This window comes from Pseudorca crassidens, chromosome 13 (assembly GCF_039906515.1).
Source record: "Pseudorca crassidens isolate mPseCra1 chromosome 13, mPseCra1.hap1, whole genome shotgun sequence".
Lineage (NCBI taxonomy): Eukaryota > Metazoa > Chordata > Mammalia > Artiodactyla > Delphinidae > Pseudorca > Pseudorca crassidens.
The window spans coordinates 7352742-7378126 of NC_090308.1; the positions used below are offsets into that span (position 1 = coordinate 7352742).

The 25385-nt window shown below is 41.8% G+C and overlaps 1 protein-coding gene and 1 long non-coding RNA gene across 2 annotated transcripts in view; one reads left to right on the top strand and one right to left on the bottom strand.

The window, feature by feature from the left end:
- Positions 1-1633: 1633 nt before the first annotated feature.
- LOC137204363 (uncharacterized) lies at positions 1634-5701 on the bottom strand. Its single transcript, XR_010933576.1, has 3 exons — positions 5371-5701; positions 4728-4897; positions 1634-3573 (listed from the first exon to the last, which is right to left on the bottom strand). It is a non-coding gene; the product is annotated as an uncharacterized lncRNA (long non-coding RNA).
- A 3655-nt stretch (positions 5702-9356) lies between these two features.
- Positions 9357-25385, top strand: part of PLG (plasminogen) — a 46072-nt gene continuing 30043 nt past the window's right edge. Inside the window, exons 1-7 of the mRNA XM_067701608.1 lie at positions 9357-9494; positions 13966-14101; positions 15385-15491; positions 19303-19417; positions 21194-21333; positions 22601-22721; positions 24496-24614. Coding sequence (XP_067557709.1) covers positions 9446-9494; positions 13966-14101; positions 15385-15491; positions 19303-19417; positions 21194-21333; positions 22601-22721; positions 24496-24614 — 787 coding nt within the window. The 5' untranslated portion in view covers positions 9357-9445. The remainder of the gene's footprint in view (positions 9495-13965; positions 14102-15384; positions 15492-19302; positions 19418-21193; positions 21334-22600; positions 22722-24495; positions 24615-25385) is intronic.

Sequence of the window (25385 nt, forward strand, 5' to 3'; positions counted from 1 at the left end):
ATTGGCAAAACTTTCTCCGACATAAGTCGTAGCAATGTTTTCTTAGGTCAGTCTTCCAAGGCAAAAGAAATAAACTCAAAATAAACAAATGGGACCTAATTAAACCTAAACCTAATTAAATGTAAAAGCGTTTGCATAGCAAAGGAAACCATAAGCAAAATGAAAAGACAACCTACAGACTGGGAGAAAATATTTGCAAACGATGCGACTGACAAGGGCTTAATTTCCAAAATATACAAGCAGCTTATAAAACTCAATAACAAAAAAACAACCAACCCAATCAAAAATGGGCAGAAGACCTAAATAGACAAAGACCTAAATAGACCAAATAAGACACACAGATGGCCAATAGGCACATGAAAAGATGCTCAACATAGATAATTATTAGGGGAATGCAAATCAAAACTACAATGAGAGGGCGAGACCTTCAAGATGGCAGAGGAGTAAGACGTGGAGATCACCTTCCTCTCCCCAAATACATCAGAAATACATCTACATGTGGAACAACTCCTACAGAACACCTACTGAACGCTGGCAGAAAACCTTAGACTTCCCGAAAGCCGTGGGGCTGACAGGGTCTTGGTGCTCCAGCCAGGTGTCAGGCCTGTGCCTCTGAAGTGGGAGAGCCAAGTTAGGACATCGGTCCACCAGAGACCTCCCGGCTCCACATAATATCAAATGGCAAAAGCTCTCCCAGAGATCTCCATCTCAACGCTAAGACCCAGCTCCACTCAACGACCAGCAAGCTACAGTGCTGGACACCCTATGCCAAACAACTAGCAAGACAGGAACACAACCCCACCCATTAGCAGAGGGGCTGCCTAAAATCATAATAAGGTCACAGACACCCCAAAATCCACCACTGGACATGGTCCAGCCCACCAGAAAGACAAGATCCAGCCTCATCCACCAGAACACAGGCACCAGTCCCCTCCACCAGGAAGCCTACACAACCCACTGAACCAACCTTAGCCACTGGGGGCAGACACCAAAAACAACGGGAACTACGAACCTGCAGCCTGCAAAAAGGAGACCTCAAACACAGTAAGATAAGCAAAATAAGATGACAGAGAAACACACAGCAGATGAAGGAGCAAGGTAAAAACCCACCAGACCAAACAAATGCAGAGGAAATAGGCAGCCTACCTGAAAAAGAATTCAGAGTAATGATAGTAAAGATGATCCAAAATCTTGGAAATAGAATGGAGAAAATACAAGAAACGTTTAACAAGGACCTAGAAGAACTAAAGAGCAAACAAACAATGATGAACAACACAATAAATGAAATTTTAAATCTCTAGAAGGAATCAATAGCAGAATAACTGAGAAGAAGGACACATAAGTGACCTGGAAGATAAAATACTGGAAATAACTACTGCAGAGCAGAATAAAGGAAAAAGAATGAAAAGAATTGAGGACAGTCTCAGAGACCTCTGGGACAACATTAAACTCACCAACATTTGAATTATAGGGGTCCCAGAAGAAGAAGAGAAAAAGAAAAGGACTGAGAAAATATTAGAAGTGATTGTAGTTGAAAATGTCCCTAATATGGGAAAGGAAATAGTCAATCAAGTCCAGGAAGCACAGAGAGTTCCATACAGGATAAATCTAAGGAGAAACATGACAAGACACATATTAATCAAACTATCAAAAATTAAGTACAAAGAAAAAATATTAAAAGCAGCAAGGGAAAAACAACAAATAACATACAAAGGAATCCCCATAATGTTAACAGCTGATCTTTCAGCAGAAACTCTGCAAGCCAGAAGAGAATAACAGGACATATTTAAAGTGATGAAAGGGAAAAACCTACAACCAAGAGTACTCTACCCAGCAAGGATCTGATTCAAATTCGACAGAGAAATGAAAACCTTTATAGACAAGCAAAAGCTAAGAGAATTCAGCACCACCAAACCAGTTTTACAACAAATGCTAAAGGAACTTCTCTAGGCAGGAAACACAAGAGAAGGAAAAGACCTACAATAACAAACCCAGAACAATTAAGAAAATGGTAATAGGAACATACATATCGATAACTATCTTAAGTGTAAATGGATTAAATGCTCCAACCAAAAGACACAGACTGGCTGAATGGATACAAAAACACGACCCGTATATATGCTGTCTACAAGAGACCCACTTCAGATCTAGGGACACATACAGACAGAAAGTGAGGGGATGGAAAAAGATATTCCATGCAAATGGAAGTCAAAAGAAAGCTGGAGTAGCAATTCTCATATCAGACAAAATAGACTTTAAAATAAAGACTGTTACAAGAGACAAAGAAGGACGCTACATAATGATCAAGGGATCAATCCAAGGAGAAGATATAACAATTGTAAATATTTATACACCCAACACAAGAGCACCTCAATACATAAGGCGAATGCTAACAGCCATAAAAGGGAATCGACAGTAACAGAATAATAGTAGGGAACTTTAACATCCCACTTTCACCAACGGACAGATCATTCAAAATGAAAATAAATAAGGAAACGCAAGCTTTAAATGATACATTAAACAAGATGGACTTAATTGATGTTTATAGGACATTCCATGCAAAAACAACAGAATACACTTTCTTCTCAAGTGTTCATGGAACATTCTCCAGGAGAGATCATATCTTGGGTCACAAATCAAGCCTTGGTGAATTTAAGAAAATTGAAATCATATCAAGTATCTTTTTGGACCACAGGCTATGAGACTAGATATCAATTACAGGAAAAAATCTGTAAAAAATACAAACACATGGAGGTAAACAATACACTACTTAATAACCAAGAGATCACTGAAGAAATCAAAGAGGAAATCAAAAAATACCTAGAAACAAATGACAATGAAAACACAATGACCCAAAACCTATGGGATGCAGCAAAAGCAGTTCTAACAGGGAAGTTTATAGCAATACAATCCTACCTCAAGAAACAAGAAACATCTCAAATAAACAACCTAACCTTACACCTAAAGCAATTAGAGAAAGAAGAACAAAAAACCCCCAAAGTTAGCAGAAGGAAAGAAATTATAAAGATCAGATCAGAAATAAATGAAAAAGAAATGAAGGAAAGGATAGCAAAGATCAATAAAACTGAAAGCTGGTTCTTTGAGAAGATAAACAAAATTGATAAACCATTAGCCAGACATATCAAGAAAAAAAGGGAGAAGACTCAAATCAATAGAATTAGAAATGAAAAAGGAGAAGTAACAACTGACACTGCAGAAATACACAGGATCATGAGAGATTACTACAGCAACTATATGCCAATAAAACGGACAACCTGGAAGAAATGGACAAATTCTTAGAAAAGCACATTGAGTTACTTGTAGTGAGGTGGATGGACCTAGAGTCTGTCATACAGAGTGAAGTAAGTCAGAAAGAGAAAAACAAATACCCTATGCTAATACATATATATGGAATCTAAAAATAAAAAAAATTGAAGAACCTAGGGGCAGGACAGGAATAAAGACACAGATGTGGAGAATGGACTTGAGGACACGGGGAAGGGGAAGGGTAAGCTGGGAGGAAGTGAGAGAGTGGCATGGACATATATACACTACCAAATGTAAAACAGATAGCTAGTGGGAAGCAGCCACATAGCACAGGGAGATCAGCTCGGTGCTTTGTGATGACCCAGAGGGGTGGGAGGGAGACGCAAGAGGGAGGAGATATGGGGATATATGTATATGTATAGCTGATTCACTTTGTTATAAAGCAGAAACTAACACACCCTTGTAAAGCAATTATACTCCAATGAAGATGTTAAAAAAAAACTACAATGAGGTGTCACCTCACACCGGTCAGAATGGCCATCATCAAAAAGTCTACAAACAATAAATCCTGGAGAGGGTGTGGAGAAAAGGGAACCCTCGTACACTGTTGGCGAGAATGTAAATTGGTAAAGCCACTATGGAGAACAGTATGGAGTTTCCTTAAAAAACTAAAGATAGATCCACCAATCCCAGTCTTGGGCATATATCCAGAGAAAACTATACTTCGAAAAGATACATGCATCCCAGTGTTCACTGCAGCAGTATTTACAATAGCCAAGATGTGGAAGCAACCTAAACGTCCATTGACTAAGGAATGGATAAAGAAGATGTAATATATGTGTGTGTGTGTGTATATATATATATAATATTTTATATCTATATATAAAAGGCATAAAAAATGATGAAATAATGCCATCTGCAGCAACATGGATGGGCCTAGAGATTTATCATACTAAGTGAAGTAAGTCAGAATAAGAAAGACAAATATCATATGATACCACTTGCATGTGGAATCTAAAATATGATACAAATGAACTTATTTACAAAATAGAAACAGACTCACACACAGAAAACAAACTTATGGTTACCAAAGGGGAAAGGGGGAGAGGAATAAATTAGGAGTTTAGGACTAACAGATAAACACTACTATATATAAAACAGATAAACAACAAGGTCATACTGTATAGCACAGGGAACTATATTCAATATTTTGTGGGACTTCCCTGGCGGTCCAGTGGTTAAGACTGCGCTTCCAATGCAGGGGCCGTGAGTTCAATCCCTGGTCGGGGAGCTAAGATCTCACATGCTGTGCGGCAAGGCCAAAAAAATAAAATAAATTTTAAAAAACCTTAAAAAAAAGTCTTGTAATAAATTATAATGGAAAAGAATATGAAGAATATATATATATATTATATATATAATTGAATCACTTTGCTGTACACCAGAAACTAACACAACACTGAGAGAAAAGAAGAAGAAAAAAAGACTTCCCTTGTTCCATCTCAGGTCTTCTTTTCTCCTCTCAGGGTGACCTCATCCACGTCCCTTGTTTCAGCGTTATGTACCTGATTCTACATCTCCAGCCCAAACCTCTTCCCTGGGCCCTAGACCAGGAATCGGCAAGCATTTCCTGCAAAAAGCCAGGTAGTAAATATTTTATGGGCTTGCTGGCCAACATACAACCTCAGTCACATCTACTCAACTGCTCATTTTCATGCACATGCAGCCGTAGCCAGCAGTAAATGAACAGGCCAGGCTGTGTGCCAATATAAGTTTATTTACAAAACCAGGAGGCTGCCTGATGGGCTACAGTTTGCCAACGCCTGCTCTAGACCCAAATATCCAATTGCCTTCTGGGCACCTGGGGACTTTCACAAGTTCCCAAACATAACATGTCTCCAAGCAAACTCATCTTACTCTTTCCTCCTCAATGAAGATACCGCTCTCTATCATATACCCAAGACATAAATGCCGGCCCCAGCCTTGATTTCACTCACCAGATTCAGTCACAAAATCCTGTCAACTCTCCTTTCTAACCATCTCCCTAATCCAGTCCTGTTTTCTGTCCCCATTGCCTCCTTTCAGACACCTCTCATCTCTCACCTCCTTCCTCCAGGCTTCTTATGATCCCCTCACCACACTTCAGGCAGAAGGATGAGGCCACTCTTCCATTTTAAAACCCTTCAAGGGTCCCTGCCGTTCTCGCCGCAGTGTCGATGGGATTCGGTCTCTTCTCCATCATTTCCGATTTCAGCCTGAACGACTTTCAGTCGCCTGGATGGAACCCTCGCCTCTGCGATTTCGCACATTCATTCTTTCTGCTCAGAACACACTTCTCCTGCTTCTCACCCCTCCTGCCTGTCACCTAGGGTCGATGTCACTTCCCCGGGAAGCGTGGCCTCACTTCCCCGGGAAGCGTGGCCTCACTCCTCCAGCCGAGGGCGTGTCCCTCCGCTCCGGGACGGCCTGGCCGGGCTGCCTCACAGGCCGACTGGCGGACGCGCACCGCCCCCACCCGGTCACGTGGGAAACTCGCGGAGGGCGGGGAGTCTCCTCTCGTCCGCTCGGCGCTCAGCGCAGCGCTAGACGCGCTGAAGGCACGGAAGAGGCGTCTACTGAAGGATGGTGCCCAGGCTAGTGCGCACCTTCCTTGAAACTCTGCCCGTCCCTCGCCCCGCCAACCCCATGCTTCCCTCGGGGACCTTCGGCCGCCTCCGCCGCCGGAGGCGGGTCTGGCAGCGGATAAACAGGCGACGAGGAAGGGGTCGTTTCTTGGGGTCCAGGTGTGATGCGGCGGCCTCTGTTGGCCGGTGTCTTACCTGCGTGCAGAGGTGGTGGGTCTCCCCGAGCACCCGGGAGGCACGGGCAGGCCTGGGCTCCTCCAGCCTCTGGATTTCAGGTCGACGTGTAGGAGCGGCTGGTAAGCCGGTGGCGTCAATCAAGCCTGAAGAACTGCCCGGGCTGGGGAGGGGGGCGTGGAGGCGGGGGAGAGGGCCTCTCCCGTCCCACTCACACTACTCGTGAGCTCCCAGAAATCAGCCAGAGGTTGGCTTAGGCTCCCCGATCTAGAAATTCTGTAACTTTGGACTCTCCCTGGGCAAGTTTCTGAGCGGAAAGAAGAAAGGTACACCACCTTCACATGAATGAGAACACGGTTCCTAGATGATACGCCCTAATAAACTCACACAGCGAAAGCAATCTGCAAATTGGCATTGAGGGCAAAGATAAACTTGCTATGAACCTTTGCAATGATGAAGGCTTACTTTGAGCCCTTAATAGATGAATTAATTTTGTGCTGTTTTTTTTTTGAAATGACATGGTCTTTGCGGGGAAGATTCAGAGACGTTCATGATAAAGAAATGACTTGCTGTAGAGTAGAAATTAACAACATTGTAAATTAACTATATTTCAATAAAGTAAATTTTTTTTAAATTTTTAAAAAGAAACGAGCTGCCTTAGAATGACAGTTCCCAGATGGCAGAGCCTGGGCTGAGAAGAGCTAGGGCTGCAGGAAGGTGGAAAGTCAGTGGGGGAAAGGTGACAGGTGCCGACATCAGGCCAGCAACGCGAGGTCCACGCAATCTCACCTGGGAAGATGTCACATGGCCACAGTTTCCACCTCACCTGCAGGGTGGGTGCAAGTGAGACCAAAGGGGCTTCTACCCCACTCCCCTGGTGAGCTTGGCCTTACCTTGTGTTCAAGGTGCTTGCAAGGAATTCACCACTTCAATGCCAGGAGAGGAGGAAGTAGCTAATTCTTCCCTTCCTGTGGGAACCTGAGTCCTGAGTGGATCTTGGTTGCAGGCCCCATGCTGGGAAGAGCCTCTCGCTTATTTTGGTGTCCTTATCCCCTCCCCCCGCCCCCACAAACACCCACTACAAGTGCAGCAGCAGACTCCACGCATCTCAGGTGCAAAAGTTTCCTGCAGTTCCTTTAGGAGGAGGCTGGGGGAAGGTAGAGATTGTGAGTTGTACCTTTTCTCTAATCCCAGAAGAATCTAACACCTACTATTTGGTCAATAAATATTTAATGAATTGAACTCAAGGAGAATACACATCTCAGAATTTATTCAACCTGCTAACACTATACCGAGATGATCTTTTTCTTTATCTCTTTCCTCAGCTTCTGCCATTCTTTCAAATAGAAAATGACTTATATTGAATTAATTGTCTTTACAGCCTTGGGCAAAACCACTGTGTTCTCGTGATGCTGATGTATTGAGAAGGTGGTGAAGAATACACAGTCAGAAGGCCATTGGAGGGCAACCTCATTCACAAAATAACATTTGTAGGGGCTTCCCTGGTGGCGCAGTGGTTAAGAATCCGCCTGCCAATGCAGGGGACATGGATTCGATCTTCCCCTGGTCTGGGAAGATCCCACATGCCGTGGAACAGCTAAGCCCGTGCGCCACAACTAGTGAACCTGCGCTCTAGAGCCGCGAGCCACAACTCCTGAGCCCGCATGCTGCAACTACTGAAGCCCGCGTTCCTAGAGCCTGTACTCCGCAACAAGAGAAGCCACTGCAATGAGAAGCCCACGCACCACAAGGAAGAGTAGCCCCGCCTGGCTGCAGCTAGAGAAAGCCTGCACGCAGCGACAAAGACCCAATGCGGCCAAAAATAAACAAAATAACATTTGTAGAACCAAATATATTCTAGAAGCTTCCAAGAGGAAAGGGGGCAAAATGCATACCACTACCATCCATATCAAAAAAACAAAACAAAACAGGAAAAGGACGTTTATGCAGACGTAGCATTTCTGATAGCATTGTTCCTGAGGTGCCTTATCCATGCGGCGGTACTGAAGTATTTTAAGTGGAAGTAAACGTGTAGTGGCAACATCATGTATTACCTGTTTTCTCCCCCAAAGTATTTTCTGAAACACACCAACATAATTCCCCTAAGAGACATTTCAGATACGTTAAGACAAAAAGTCTTCCCGAGACTGATTTCTCAACTTGCTTCCACCTTGTGTCCCATTGAATAAACTGGGCCACTAGGTGAGAGGGAGGAGAGAAAGCTGGGACATCGTGGAAAAACAGGAAATGTGCCAGGTCCTCCCAGCCCCTCATGATGGTGCTACCATCTTGTTCTCCAGCACATTCTGTTCTTGTGAATTCTGCACACAGTACTTCAACCCCAGGCAATTCTGCAGGAGGGTCCATCCAAGACGATTGGTGCCCACCTCTATGTTTAGCTGGTTAATTTATAGAAAGGAATTTCATAGCATGGAGAGAGGAGTGTTTTGAGTTCTTCTTTCACAATTAAAATAGAGCCAATTCCTGAATATTATTGAACACTCATGTAAGAGTTTTAAAGCATGTACTACCTGGTCATTCTAGCCTTAAGCCAGGGCAAAGTACAGAATCAACACTTAAAATCAAGACATTCTTTAAACTTAATTTTCCCACTCTTGCTTTATTTCATGAGGATGAGACTATAATGCACTGTGAATTCATTGGGGGAAAAGATCGACATTTTATAACATCATCTAGAATCATGGAAACCATATGAGTCCATTGGACATAAAGTTTGATAATAATGAAATATTGTAACTTACGTAGTGATTTCTACACTGGTACAATGTGGAGATGTTAATAGTGATGCTCTAGCTTAAGTCTGTAATCTGAGGCCAAATAGATTTTGTCCAATGGCTTCATCCCTTGTGAGCTAAGTGACCTTGGGAAAGTTAAACCTTCTCAGCCTGAGTCACCTCATCTGAAGTGGGGATGATAATAATATTGCCTGTTTGGAAGGTTGGATGAAACTATGCAGAAGGTCTGGCATAGGAAAGTCCTCAGCAAATGTTAGCTATTGTTGTAATTTTTTTTTCACCCAAAAGAAAGAGAGTGAAATAAGAGGGAAGGAAAGAAGAGTAAGTGGGAACGATGATGGGCTGGGGGCAAGGAGGGAAGCAGGAGGCAGTGTGGGGCAGCCGAGGGGGCGGGCAGCCTCCACCGCTTCCCAGCATCTATTGCAGACTCCGCTCTCAAACATTTTGTAAGATCCTCCTGTCAAGGTAATGTTTGAACACTTCAGAGCACAGTGGCAATGGGCCTCCAAGAGAATAATTAACTCGTGTGATTATCTTGTTTGTGGTGCATTTCCTCTCATGTAAGTCAATAACATCTTGGGATTGGGACACACTGTTTTCCGGACACTGCTGGTCAGTTCCAAAATGGTACATATGGAGGTGGTCCTTCTACTTCTTTTATTTCTGAAATCAGGTAAGACATGGAGATTTTTTCCACTTTAATCAATATATTTTTTCCTAGCAATGTATTAAAAATAGATCCATGATGGTTTCATGTGCAACTTGTTGAATTTAGCTTTTGACTCGTGAGATTCCCAGGTCACGATCTAAGAATGAGGAAATCTTCAAGAAATGTTTTGTTTCCCTCATGGGAATACTGGAGACAAGTGGGCAGAGAAAATGATGCATGACGTTCTCAGTCTAAAAGATGGAGCCCACGTGATGGTTATTTTAGTTAGAAAAAAAAATAGCCCAGATAGCTAACAACCCCAAAAGTTGTTAGTCTCTTTGCCTGGTTCTTAGTTTGGTTAACGTAGACCATTTTTGTTAAGGTGTCGTATTTTTCTGACTTTCAAATGTAAACAATGAAATATCTCTGACCATATTCTTTGACCAGTCTGTGGTTGTGTTGACCTGTTCTCTGTTTGTTATGACTTAAGGAAGGCTTTCCATACATATAAGTTTGCTTCTTATGCCTGGAGAAATCACAGGCATCGATCTGCAGGATGATGTCCGTACAATAATTCAACAAATCTCCACTGAGTACCTGAGGTAGGCCGGGCACATTTTTATTCATACATGCATATGTGTGTGTCCTTTACTAAGTCCAGCTTATTTAGCTGATACCATAGGTATTGTAGTAGATTTATACCCATTTTATAGATGAGGAAATCTGTCCTTAGGAAAATCACGTTATTTGCCTATTGACCAAACTCCCAGAAACCAGGACTTTAGCCTGGCCTTTCTGAGAAGGAATCTGATGCGTCTTCCCACTTTTTCAACTTTGCTTAAACTTTTGTTAAAATATTCTAAGCATGTCTTTGTAGTTCTTTTTTTTTTGACAGCTTTATTGAGATATAATTCACATACTATACAATTCATCCATTTAAAGCATGCAGTCCAAAGGTTTTCAGTATTCAGAGTTATGCACCTATCACAGTACCTTTTAGAACATTTCTATTACCCCCGCAAATAAACTCCACACCGCTTAGCTGTCACCTCCAACCCCTCTTCTCCCCCCTCCCTAACCTCCATCCCCGCCCAGCCCCTGGCGATCACTAATCTACTTTCTGCCTCTGATTTGCCTGTTTTGGACATTTCGTTTTCTTTTTTTTTTTTTTTTTAACATCTTTATTGGAGTATAATTGCTTTACAGTGGTGTGTTCGTTTCTGCTTTATAACAAAGTGAATCAGTTATACATATACATATGTTCCCATATCTCCTCCCTCCTGCATCTCCCTCCCTCCCACCCTCCCTATCTCACCCCTCCAGGTGGTCACAAAGCACCGAGCTCATCTCCCTGTGCTATGCGGCTGCCTCCCACTAGCTATCTATCTTACGCTTGGTAGTGTATATATGTCCACTGGACATTTCTTATAAGCGGAATCATACATTATGTTAGTTGTTCTTCATATAAACAATGTATAGATACTTGATATTCAATTTATAAGCAGCCAGATAAAATTTTACGAGCTGTACTTTAAATCAGAGTCGAATGCATTTGAATTTAGTGGCGCCATCTAAAGAAATATCAAAGAAGAAACAGCAGAAAGTTGCATAAAGAGGTCTTCATGGGAAATGTTTGTGGGGAGTGGCGCAGGGGTGCACACTCTATTTTATTATTTTTTATTTTTTTGGGCACACTCTATTTTAGTCTATGGGAAGCGGGACCTGGAACTCTGGATACAGTGGGACACACCCAAATGTTAGAACAGACTTCTCTGCGGCAGGATTAACATACGTCTTCACCAACCTAGGGGAAAAAAGACTTGCATAAGCTCTTTTTGAAAGGAAGGCATTTACTCTGTCTTTCCGTGGAGGTGTTCATCTTTCCAGTGCACTGAAATGACCAGGGGGAGGAACAGAGATCTCCTTTTGCAGCTGTTCTCAGTGACAGGTGGGAACGCAGTTTGCATTTCACAAACCGCAAAGCCTTTTCTTTCAAACGCACAAGCACGGGTGTACATATACACACTACCATGATTTTAAACAAATACAAACCCACATTATTAATAAAATATACTTGTTTTGGTACCAGTATACATCTACATTCAGCATAGAATATAAAAATACTTTTGTTACTAAAACAATTTGTCTAATATTTCTTGGTCAATAAATAAAGTGTATTACACCACATTGTCACATGTTCCCTGGAATTAAAGAAAGAAATTATTGGGGGAAAACTTTTCAAAGTAAAAAGAATAAAATTTATTCTCTTTTGGGATACTTCTTTGGTGTATCAGCTCCTAAGGTGGGTCTCAGCAGCTATATGCTATGGAACATACTAACATAACATAATTAAAGGGTGATAAAAATGGAAATTTTCTTGTTTTGATATCATTTACACCCCGGCCTGCTCTACTTTCTAAGAACTCTTCAAAAGATCTAATTTCAGTCTTTATAGGATATACTTTATAGAGTTCTTGTGTTTGTTTTTAAAGTCACATCCTGATCTATAGAATTTACCAAAGCACAACTCTTCCTGGAAATGAGAGCACCAATTGAGAGAAAAATACAGGATGACGACCTGGGTATGGGTCTAAAATATCTATTTCTCTATAATCTCTTGACACATGTATCAAGTGCTTTTTTGGTGTATTAAACAACATCAGTCAACTTCCTATTTAAGGATGGAACCATCCATCCTTCCAGTTTGGAGAATCTCAGGTCGAGGAAGGAAAAGCAGAGGCAGGGAGAGGGTGGGCTCTGCAAACAGCTTTGTCTTAATCTAGGAAAGTGCATCACACCCTTGTGGCGTGTGTGTTTTCAGGTGTTAAGGGATGGCCCTTCTGAGAATGAGGATGTGACCCTTTATGACCCTTCCTACTAGATAATTTTCATCAGTACCCAAACATGCTCTAGAATGTCTCATCTTCAAAAACTCCTGAGAGGACCTAGAGCTGATCACACTAAGTAAGTCAGACAAATATCCTATGGTATACCTTATATGTGGAATCTAAAAAAATGATACAAATGAACTTATTTACAAAACAGAAATAGACTTAAAGACATAGAAAACAAACTTCTGGTTACCAAAGGGGAAAGAGGGGGGAGGGATAAATTAGGAGGTTGGGAGTAACAAATACACACTACTATATATAAAATAGATAACCAACAAGGACCTACTGTATAGCACAGGGAACTCTACTCAATATCTTGTAATAACCTATAATGGAAGAGAATCTAAAAAAGAATATATATGTATAATTGAATCACTTTGCTCTACACCTGAAAGTAACACAACATTGTACATCAACTATATTTCAATAAAAATTTTTTAAAAACTTCTGAGATTTCATATGGCCTCTAGGAAATGCTCCTTTCACAGCCAGATTTCTGCAAAGACTTGTCTTCCCTGCTGTTCCCACCGCCTCTCTTGATCACTCTTCAACACGCTCACCCTGGCTTTGATCTCCACCCCTCCCCTCAAAGTGGTCAAAGTTGCCAGGTTGCCTAATCCCATTTAGGCAAACTTTAGGAAACTTGGCTGTCTCCATGAAATTAACCTCTTTTAGCCCCTCACCCTATGAAAACGGCTGGTGTTCCATCCCAAAAGGGTAGAGGCTGAGTCTCCAGGCTTGGAGTAGAGCTGCCACAGCTGTCTCAGGCGCCACGTGTCTCAGGGGTACTCTTTGTAGCCTCGCGGTGGGAACATGGCTGAGGCACCCCTGGCCACCCTCTGCAGTAGCAAGGGGGCAGAGCGACCTTCAAACAGACTCTTTGCCTCAGATTTTATGTCCGAGGAAAATCAAGGCCATTGTTTGTCCCAGGCTCTGCTGTTGTTTCCTCAGAAATGCCAGAAAGCTGTCATCATCTTGGCAAAAATGATTTCTCTTTAATAAATAGTGAGGTGTCACTCTAGTAAGTCCAGTATAAAAATGACCATGTATGGTGGTCAAGATTTAGTCCAGCTCTTATTTATTCTCGACATCATCAACTCACCAAAGTTTTTGTATCTTGTGGCGGAGCCATTCAGAGTGTGCTTGTCCCATCAGTTTAAGCGACAGTGCCACAACTAAAGTTTGCACTGTAGGAAATCGAATAGTGGCCTCCAGTTTCTACTTATACCCAAGGATGGACAAATCAACATCAAAAGTTGCCCTTGGTTGTCTCTTACTGTTCCATCATGATATGCAATTACTAGCAAACAGATCAAATTTTTTCTTATTTAACGTTTCATACCCATTAACGTAGTAACACGGAAGTTGATAAATAGTTCCAATCTATTAACCTAACAATCCAGTTGACCTTTTAACGTAGTGCCATCTATTCATGGAACTGTTTTCCTAATTAAACATTTTTATTCACAGCCGCCCATTCTGCTTCCAATGGAGCAGCCAGTTTTACTTCGTTGATGGAAAGTGAATAGTTTACAAATTCATGAGAATTAAACAATGGTGTTGATGCATTTACCAGTTGTGCCACTTTTATCTTCCAATTGTAGGTCTCGGAGACCCCCTGGATGACTATGTAAATACCCAGGGAGCTTCCCTGTTTAGTCTGACGCGGAAGCAGCTGGTGACAGGAAGCATAGACGAATGTGCAACAAACTGTGAGGAGGAAAGAGATTTCATTTGCAGGTATTTTCTTGGTCACTGCGCCTACGCAGAAATCCTGCTGCTTGAGACGCTATTATGTTGATCACGAGAAATTTGCTCAGGGATTTATCAGCGAAAATAGGATTTAAGAGGAAAGAGGAATTTCATGGGATTGGAGTTTGGAATCTGTATTTGCTCTCTGTATCTGAAACCATACGGTTTCTTGTTAATTAGTGACCCCTTTAGAAAAATGCCCCCAAAGGAAGTTATTTATTTTTACACATGACATCTGCAGCTATTGTTCTGAGCTCTAGTTTCTAACATTATCGTCGATAAATATTTATTGAGGATCATGTGACTAGAAGTGTCCTAGACCCTAAGGAGCCGCAAAGCATTGATACAGTGATCGGTACATGGGGAGATATATATATATATATATATATATATATATATATATATATCAGTATATATGATAGATTTTTGTGGATACAAAAGCCAGTGCTTGCCCTTTTGAATTTATGGTGTAGTCACAGAAACTGGATAAAATATAAAAATTTTAAAAAAAAACAGCCAATGCGAGACATTGATAAGTGACGTAATCAATACGTGCTCTCTGAAGATTCAGAGGAAACAACAATCCTAAGAGTTGAGATGACCAGGGAAGGCCTGGGGAGGAGGTGGGAACTGAGCTGGGCTTTGAAGGGTGAGATCTTGGTAAATACTGACCATGCGGGAGGGATTCTAGGCAGAGGGCAGCGCGGCTGGGCACCTGTGAGAGGGACGATGAAAGGACCAAGTCAGCTGAAGCAAAGGTTCACACAGGAGATGGGGCAGGAAAGGAAGCCATGGACGGCTTTGATGCCAGACTCAGCATCCATGCAGGACTGAGGTACAGTGCAGGGAGGTGTGAGGGGAAGGGAGTAGAATGCAGAGACGGGGTCAAGGGGAAGTTACAGGAGTCCACGTGGGCCCTCTCAGGAGTGGGTTTAAAGCACTCTGTTGCTTCTTTCCAGCACAAAGCAAATATTCTGGTACTTCATTAAGAAAACTAGTGAAGAAAGAATAAAGCAGTTGAAACAGAGGGGGGGAAAAGCGCGAAAATTTGCAGGGGGAGAAGGTAAAGGTAGAAGAAAACAAGAGTAGCTACCATGTTGCTGCATCCTTTGACGATACTTCCTCGGTACAGTGCCAGGTTGAATTGGAAGTAACAAATTCTGAGCTCCTTGATTCACCAAGAGAGTTATCGTTAGTCTCTTCCTTATGAATAAACCTTTGCTTTCCTTAAATAAAGGAAAAGAGTTGTGTTTTCTGGTTCTCTTCTGCAGGGCATTCCAGTATCACAGTAAAGAACAACAATGTGTGATAATGGCTGAAAACAGCAAGTTTTCCCCAGTCCTTAGGATGAGGGATGTCGTTTTATTTGAGAAGAGAAGTATGTACAACGTTTTCTTCCTTCTCCCCATTCCCCTCCCCCTTCCCTCCCCCAGCCCGTTTAATGTCTGTAATTTATCAGACCAGCGAATGGAGGCGCTATGGTGTAGTGAAATTGAATTTGGAGTCAGAAGATTTGGCCACTAACCCATTACGTCAACCTGTATATATGACTTTACCTTTTAAGTTTCATTTCTCTTGGTTTAAAAACGAAGGGATTGGATTTACAAAATCACTTCCACCTCTATGACCCTGAAAATAAGATACTGAAGATTTTATTTTATTTTTAAGGAGAAGAGGGAGAGTCTACAAGTTTCTTATGATCTTGGTGTTTTGTTCTGCAGGGACCACAGTCCTTGGTCTGAAACCTGGAGAAATAGCAAAACTGAGGTGTTTTCAATCTGCAGTAACATTTAAATAGAGAAAATATCCTTATTTTCACTCTTACATGTTCCACTTTTTTTCAGGCATGGTCTGTATTTCCCTTAGACTTTGAAAATGTGCAGAAGTTGCAGTTCCTTTTCCATAGTTTCCTTGAAAACTCTAGATCTTTCGTTGTCTAGGATCACGGGTGGCCTAGATTCCTACGGAAGTTGCATGTCTTCTGAGATGTGTAAAAGTTCATTAAGTCTGTACGAAGATTTAAGTGACTAATGATGCTTTCAAAACTATTTCCTATTCTCTGTTGCTGGCGAGGTAGTAAGACTATTTTGATAACAATTTTGCTTTCCAAATATTCTGTATCAGAGGTGTTGAACTCAACCAGAAACATCCTATCTCACTGATTCTTGACAATGGCTTACAACATTCTAGTTTCCCCACAAAACTCTAAATAAGATTTTGAGAAGTGTTTTTTTAGGTTAGGATTCTATCTACACATTGGTTCATCTTCTTAGGTTTAATTACCTGTGCGTCTGCTATACACACTTCCAGCCCACTGTTTAGCTCTAATCCTTGAGTCTAAAGTGCAGATTCAATCTGAAGTTTATCCGTTGACGTTACTAGTTCTTACAATCCCACTGTTCGTCAGATTTTTAAAAAGGCTGGTGGGATACTCTCTGCAAAATGCTAACATTTAAACATGCCCTTTGTAAATTGTTAACCAGAGGATCATGGGGGTGACCTCTAGGCTTAGTTTGGATAGTTGAAGAGTTGCCTGTTTTCAAGGTGATGGAAAGGAGCAAAAGGTTATATAAACTCTGGCGGGTACATACAAATAAAAGAGAGGTCAAAAGTCAGTCATTTTTTGGTGCTTGTTTCTTTACTGTGGAATATTGACCCACTGTTAAATTACCTGCCAGGGTTTTTCTGGGAATGGTCAGTGTCAAATTAGTTACATCTCTACTTTTGCCACCATGGCCACTGCTGCCCCTTGGGTCTGAGCCGCCATCATCACTGGCTGTACCACCGCAGCGGCTGATCTGTAACTTCCCTGCTTCAAACCTTTAGTGCCCTAGAAGACAGTCGAAATACCCACCAATTGCTGCAGGGCCCTGTATTATTTAAGCCTACCTCATGTGCGGGGCTTACATCTGCCCCCGCTCCAGCAGGGCAAGCACACACCTCTTCACCCTGGACCCTCCTCTGTTCTTCCAGCTCCTTCTCATCTCCCAGATTTCAGCTCAAGCATCACCTCCTTTGAAAAGTCTCCCCTGACCCTTGGCCTCCAAAGTACCTTGAGTTTACCTTTTTGATAAGTGTAATATATCTACTATAATAATATATCTCAATGAAGATATAGCTGTCATCTTTATATAGAGCGTTGGGTTTAAAGCAGTAGCTGCTGTAGGTGTGTTAGAAGTCCTTTCCCCAGATAATTGATTGATTAATTTAAAAACTTGGCTAAAGTGGGGAATCGTAAAAGATGACACAAATATACCTTAAATATTTTATATTTTCACCGAAAACAGAAGCTTACATTGGCACCTTTTGATGTAAAGCAGAGGCTTTTTTTCTTTGAACCTGGGGCCACCAACAGGAGTTATCTGGTACATTTCTTGCATAAACCACACTCTAGTGACTTGTCTACGATAAGTAGTGTCCTTCTCTTCAAACTCATATCAACTATATGAATGGATTGCTCTCAGTGGATATGATGACAATTTTTAAAACTATTCAACTCGAGTCCTGCTACCTGCAGGACAGGCCAATAAATCAAGAGATGATTTGCTGGGACAAGGAATAGAGACTTTATTCAGAAAGGCAGCCAACCAAGAAGATGGTGGACTAGTGTCCCAAAGAACCATCTTCCCTGATTAGAATTCAAGCTTCTTTTATACTAAAAGGGGAGGTTGGGCTGAGGTTGGTTGCTGCAGACTTCTTGGTGTAGGAATCCTTTGCTCTTGCAGCTGGCCACATAAGTCCTGTCACAATGTTCCTATAAACCTCCAACGAGATAAGTGTTATTCTCTGTTCTGCAACCTTTGGTCTCTATATGAATGGGAAAGTGTTCTACCTTTAGAGGTCAGAGCCTTGAGAATGGGCTATCCTATGTATTTCAGGTTATAGGCAACATTCTTAACTTGTAGCAAAAGCAACAGAATACAAAAGTGAAAGACACAGATCCAATATGGAATCAGATTTGTTCTTCCCTACTACACCACGGGTTCCATTTCTCTTTTTTTTGCCTGTTCCATCCGCACTACTCTTTCCTGCTGAGAGTTTGTAATGGAACAAGAGGCAACAAAGCATCGTGCAGAGATGCGTGTTGACCTTATTCCAGCCTTACAGATTTGTTGCAGGGATTATGATGAATAAATGTAAGGAAGCTGGCACTGAGCCCTGCACTTGGCACGTACTCAATCAACAATAGCTATTGTTTGGGATTGACATATGTACACTCACATGTATAAAATAGATAACTAATAAGAACCTGCTGTATAAAAAGATAAATAAAATAAAATTCAAAAAAAAATACTATTCAACTCTTTCAAATCCTTGAAACCATTCAACTTAATTTTTTTAAAAAGCTCCATTTTTCCCCCCATTCATTTCTCAGTTTAGATCATCTGTAATCAAATAGAGCTGTATAAAAAGTTTTGGAAATAAAAGCAACTGATTCTTGGTAAGCATATAACCAAACTGGTAGGAACACAGTGGGTGGGCACACCCGAAAGTGGCCTGCCAGCCGCAGATGCCCACCCTGCCACAAGTGGGCCACAGGTGGGCACCTGGCAGCGTGTTTAAAGGCAGGATGGGGCCCACTGGGCAACCGGTGCATTGGTTAAGTGGAGGCTGGTTGCGAGCATCTTCTGTAAACATTGAAAGTAGACCACAGTCATATCACCTGTTTGACACTTTTTTCATATTTAAAATACTACTGGGACCTTCCAAAAGTAGAAGTGGCTTGGATCTCTTTCAACCTCTGAAAACCTGCTGCCCACCTTGTGAAGAAGCCCCCATCCCCTTTCCCATCCACTTTCTCATGATGCTATTTATTTTCTCTGTTACATGTGTCACCACAAGGTTGTCTATTTCACAATCTGTGTTCTTGATGACTTTCTGTAACCGGCCCCCATGACTCCACTGGAATGTAAGCTCCACGAGGGCAGGGCCTGTGCGGTTCCTACTCTTGGTGTTTCCAGCATCCCCAGCACCCAGCATCTGCCCGGCACAGGGAGGGGCGGTAGTTTTGAGTAAAGGAAGCAATGCCCCACGTGGCTTAGTTAACTGTAACTCTTAGATGTAAAAGACTGTCTTTTTAGATAGCGGGCAATGGCGTCCTTTCTCTCAATGTGTTCAAGTACTGCAGGGCTTCTTCATGATTCTTCTTGTTGTGAAAGGGTTTGACCACTGTTTGGACTTCCTTCCAGTGTACCTTTCAGAGTGCAAGACTGGAACTGGGAAGAATTACAGGGGGACCATGGCCAAAACAAAGAGTGGTGTCGCCTGTCAAAAATGGAGTGACAATTCTCCACACGTACCCAAGTAAGACTTTCTCTTTCGTCTCCGTGTTCACCTCTTATACTCAGAGTGATTCCATTATTTCTGACTCAAACCAGATCATGTGACTAGCAGGTATGGGGAGAAACTTCTTGATGCTGGGGCAGAACCATTCGATTATTTATGGAATAAAAGCAGACAATGGCTGCTTTCCATTCATTCTTGCATATATGCTTTTCTGGAAGACTGAGAACAATACAAAAGAACTATAAAACCATGAATTCTAGGCTGAATCTGAGAAAAGACCAAAGATGACTATGCTTAGAAGTGAATTAGTCTAAATCAAATATACCATGTGTTCACCTCAACATTGTGAAAAACAGATTATCTTGCAACTTGCCTATTATTTATTTTAGTGTCATCCTTTTGGGGCTTTGCCCAATATGGTATTAGGTGGATTAAGTTCTCATTAACAATGCTTATCAAGTGGGAATTTAGTGTCTATGACCCTTCCCCCTCACCTACCCAAACAAATTGCCTTTATGCATCCCTATGAGATGGGCAGGTCTCATATTTCCAGCACATTAAGGCTTATTGAGGTTAAAATGATTAAACCAAATGGCCAAATCATGGAATGTCAAGGGCCTTAGAGATAATATAGGCCGTCTTTACCCCAGCAGATGAGGAAACTGAGATCCTGGGAGGACCAAATCTACCAAACACAGGTACATAGAAGAACCAGAAACAAGAGCTACCATTTCAGATTTCAAGTCTTAGGTTTTTGGGTTTTTTTGTTTGTTTTTTTTTTAATTTTCGGCTGCATCGGGTCTTAGTCAAGGCACGCGGGATCCTTGTTGAGGCATGCGGGATCTTTCGTTGAGGTGCACGGGCTTCTCTCTGGTTGTGGCATGTGGGTTTTTTCTCTTCTCTAGTTGTGGCGGGCAGGCTCCAGGGCTCTGTAGTTGTGGCGCACAGGCTTATTTGCCCCACAGCATGTGGGATCTTAGTTCCCTAACCAGGGATCGAACCTGCATCCACTGCATTGCAAGGCAGATTCTTTACCACTGGATCACCAGGGGAGTCCCAAGTCACAGGTTTTTAATCTAATTTCTTAGGTTTTTAATCTAATTTCTTATCGCTATATAGCAACTCATCTCTGAAAATGAGCTTCACTCCATCCTCCCAGTCTCCCATTAATTCTGGATGCATCTCAGAGAGGATGTAGAATTTGGCATCAGACAGATCTGACTTTAAACCCTTGAGATACTACTTACGAACTGCTCAAGCTTAGGCAAGATTTGATTTGTTTCACATGGCTCTGCCTCAGTTTTCTCATCTGTAAAATGGGGATAATAACACCTTCCTGAGAGGGATTTTTATTAAGACTACATTAGAGAATGCATAGAGAAATTTTAGTGTAATACCTCGTGCAGAGTTCACACAGATAAAAGGGTGTTAACTTCTATTACTTTTACAGAGAGAAGGGCAACTGACAAAAGCAGGTGTTGGGAATGCATCGTGAATTTGGCAGGCTTTTGAGGGCTTTGTATTTCTGCTGTGCATAAAGACACTTTGGCTCTACTTCCAGGACTTGGCTGTCCACATAGTAATAATAGTAATATTAGCTACTCTACTGAAGCAGGCTATCAGCAGAGATACTGAGAACTGGGTGACACGAACGCTCTAGCACATAGCCGAAATGCATTTGGATGACACCACCTCGCATCACAGACGGGAAAGAGAGGGTGTCTTATCCTGCCTTGCTGATGACATGCTGATCTTAAAAATATAGTCAAAGTGGTTCTTTTTCATCCTCCACAGCTTTTCACCTGAAAAGTATCCTTTAGCGGGATTGGATGAGAACTACTGCAGGAACCCAGACAATGATAAGAAGGGACCTTGGTGTTACACCACAGATCCAGGCACGAGATTTGACTACTGCGACATTCCTCAATGTGAAGGTCAGGGATGGCTCTAGAAAATGCTTTCCTATCTGCCCTTCGTCTGTGGAGTAATTTGCTGTAAATCAATCTTCTACAGGGATATTAATAATCAATCAGTGCTGTGTTTGACAGAATCAAGTAACACATGACCTCTTGGAAAGGCCCAATTTTGCACATTTTCCGTGATTGATCTAAATTATTTTTATTAAAATGTACTTCAACAGGGACTAATATAAAACTAGATATAAACTCTAGATGCAAACTTCTTATGCTTAAAGCTCTGACACAGTATAAAGCCAAAAACATATTTGCAATTAAATCATTAAAATAAAATCACAAAATCAATACAATTCAAATACACAATATTAATTTAACACGGTAGACTTTGTTGTTTCATTGAAACCAAGCAATGAACCAGTTTTTAAGTCAGGATTCTATCGTTTTAATGGACCAATCAATTTAATAGTGCACCTCAAAAGTCAATGCTAAAGATTTAAAACATCCTATTGAAAAATCTTCGTTTCACATTTCCTGCTCTATTTATTGGTGCAATGGGGGAATGAACAAGGGTGAGATATGTGTAACCACATGGATAGTGTATGTACCACGTGAAGCCTCACTTCCCCATCACTTTTTCTATTTCAACCATGGGGATCCTTTACCTGTACACTCTGTTATGCGGTCATTTGGCCCTTCACTGACATGAGAGCATCATTTTTGCATCAAGTCTGCTTCTGTTTTCCTTATTACCCCATTGTTCCCACGTGAGGTCATGAACACGAGCAGGAACCCTAGCACTAAAATCCTGAGAGGGTGCTGGCTTATTTGGCAGTTATCCACACGACCAGAATAATTTCATAGAAATTTTTAAAGACCGCTATTGGAATGGGGACCCCAAATATCAAAAAATTCTAGTAGAGAACTTACAGACTCCTGAGATTATGTTCAACCTCTCCCCCACCCCCTTCCCACCCACCAAGGACCACACATCCCACTTTGAAGACATGGCATCATGGAGTTTCTGGATTTGGTCAAGACTGTAATAGTTGAGAAGGTATTAACCAAAATATACTAATTTTCCCATTTGAAAAAGAGAATGACGTTATAGATTGTATTAGAAAGTTAAGCCTTTATTGCCAGTTTTGTTGCCAAGTGATTGTGGGAAAAGTACCTCGAACAAGCGGCAAAGGTATTAGACATGTCTAGTGGAATTCTAGTTTTTACTCCGTTTCGCTTCGTCCATTTCAGTTTCTTTCTTCCTTTCCTTCTTGTCCGTTCTGCCCAGATGAATGTATGCATTGCAGTGGAGAACATTACGAGGGCAAAATTTCCAAGACCGTGTCTGGACTTGACTGCCAGGCGTGGGACTCTCAGAGCCCCCATGCTCATGGATACATTCCTGCCAAGTAAGTCTCACCGGGGGTGGAATTAGATGTTTATGACTCTGCAGCGTTATGGGTAATTTAATGTTATTTAGGTATTTTAGCATTCCTCAAAAAGTGAACATACCTGATGTTTTTGAATTTCAAAGTTTGAATCTTCCCACATGACTGCAAATGAAGGATACATTCTTACTACTCAAAATGTGGTCCATGGTAGAGTGATATCATCTGAGAGTTTGTTAGAAATGCAGAATCTCAGACCCACTGAATCTGAATTTGCCTTATAACCAGATTCCCGGCTACTTCGTAGGCGCATTAAAATTTAAGAGGGGCTTCCCTGGTAGCGCAGTGGTTGAGAGTCCGCCTGCCAATGCAGGGGACGTGGGTACGTGCCCCGGTCCGGGAACATCCCACATGCCGCGGAGCGGCTGGGCCCGTGAGCCATGGTCGCTGAGCCTGCGCGTCCGGAGCCTGTGCTCTGCAATGGGAGAGGCCACAACAGTGAGAGGCCCGCGTACCGCAAAAAAAAAAAAATTTAAGAAAAACAGATACATCTCACTTGTGTATTTTCCAAATATTTCCCTCTTCTCTTTCTTCCTTTCCTTTTCCTTCATAGTGATGAGATTCAAGGCTTCCTAGCCTATGATCTGTGGATGGGCTTTAGGGCTTTGTGAACCCCTCAACATTTTATGTGTATTTATATCAGTACATTTTTCTGGGGTTGAGGATTCCTAACTTTCACTAGCTTCTCAAAGGGGATCATGAATCTATAATAGAAATAAGAGTCTCTGATCTAGAAAATAATGATTAGTTCTACAGTACAATGTTCTACATCTTCTAATTAATTGTACTTAATTGTACGCATTAATTGTACTTAAAACACCTCCCTCTCTGTAGCTGCTTCGGTCTTTCTCTTCTTTCCAGGACTACTATAGGATTATAACGGGGCTTATAAAAACTTATAGGCAAAGAGACTAAGTCACATATTTCAGTGTAGAAAACAGCTCCACTGAATTTCTGTACCTTCTATTCCAAATAGCTATCTTAAAACACAGCTGTTTGCATTTTCCTTTCCCTATTGTATTCCAAAGAAGAAATACAGTAAAGCCTCAAGGCTCAGAATTGGGTAAATTTACTTTCAGGAAAGCAATCTTGCAAGAGGATTGCTTAAGCCACTGCTGGTTGCTCTGTCCATCCTGACTAAGCATTTGCGGTCTCAGGAAGGGACGTGAAATGAGCCCAGAGGGGCACGAGGCGTGGCGTGCAACTCGCAGCCTCAGTCACTGGGTCCCTGTGGTTGAGGGGACTCTCTGGCCTGCACACGGGAGCATAGCTTATCCGCCTCAGTTTCTATAAGCTTAAAGGCTAGCAGGACCAGAACTGGGTAGATCAGGAGGACAATTCCCTTAAACTATGAAGACACCAACTTCTCAGCTGTACTGTTTACTAGATGACTATCTCTAGCCAGTAAGTACTTTGTGTTTTAAAAATTGCTATTATTTGCAGCTGAATAATTGGAGTTGGCTTACGTCGGTTTTACAGATGGCCAAAATGATAAAGTTGATCCCATTCTATGACTTTTGCACATGTAAACTGTTAGAAAAACAATCCTTAGAATACTCGGCTAATCTTTCTTATGAGATTGTCATCACATTGAGGATAACCTTCACCCAGTCACCTCCTTGGCTGCCTCGCTGTGCCTAGCACACAGCAGGTGCTCAATATTTGCTCATTTGAAATGATTCTCATCCGTGGATGTAAATGTTCAGTGCTGTTAAAATCTTTCTTGCACGTTCAGATTTCCAAACAAGAATCTGAAGATGAATTACTGTCGTAACCCTGATGGGGAGCCCCGCCCATGGTGTTTCACCACCCATCCCAGCAAACGCTGGGAATTCTGTGACATCCCGAGATGTAGTAAGTATGCTCATACCCAGTCCTCAGGGATCTTCACCTGTCCCTCTCTTGGTAACAAGAGTGCCATGCCTGAAAATTGCCCTATAAATTCCGTGGGATGTGATTACTCTTTTAGAACAATTTATTGGTTACTATAGGTAATTGATCAGAGTATCTAGTTACTATGGGGTTTTTTTGGTCCCGTAACATAGACTTCTGCCTTTTTTGAGTACAGATGAATGTAGACTTTTGGGAGCCATCTCTGACCCTTATGGTTCTCTAGCGCTAAAGGCAAATCAGACCCATGCCTTCTGGTACATGGATTTCATTATCAACCAGAGTTCTTTTTAATTGTAAGCACAGAGGTGTCTCTGGATGTCCAGCTTTTCAGTATGTTCAGCTTGGGAGGGAGCAACAGGAGAAGAGAGGTCGGGAGAGAAGATGAAATGGTAGACCTCGCAGGAATGAGTTGGAGAAAACAATTTTATAATATTTTCCTTCTATGAGAATTTGAAGCAAGGCACTGAACAAGGGCACCTGAGACCGTTAAGAAGGACTTAGCAGGTCGTGAGGGCCGGCTTCCTGTTCTTCGCTCTGAAGGTCACCCTTTGGGACGCTGAGGTGCCTCGGTACCCTCCTTCCTGACGAGCAGCAGTTTCTCTTTCTGTCATCTTCTTTTTTTTCTTGAGACTTTTTTTTTTTAATTGAAGTATAGTTGATTTACAATATTGTGTTAGTTTTGGGTGTACAGCAAAGTGATTTGGTTATATATATATATATATATATATATAT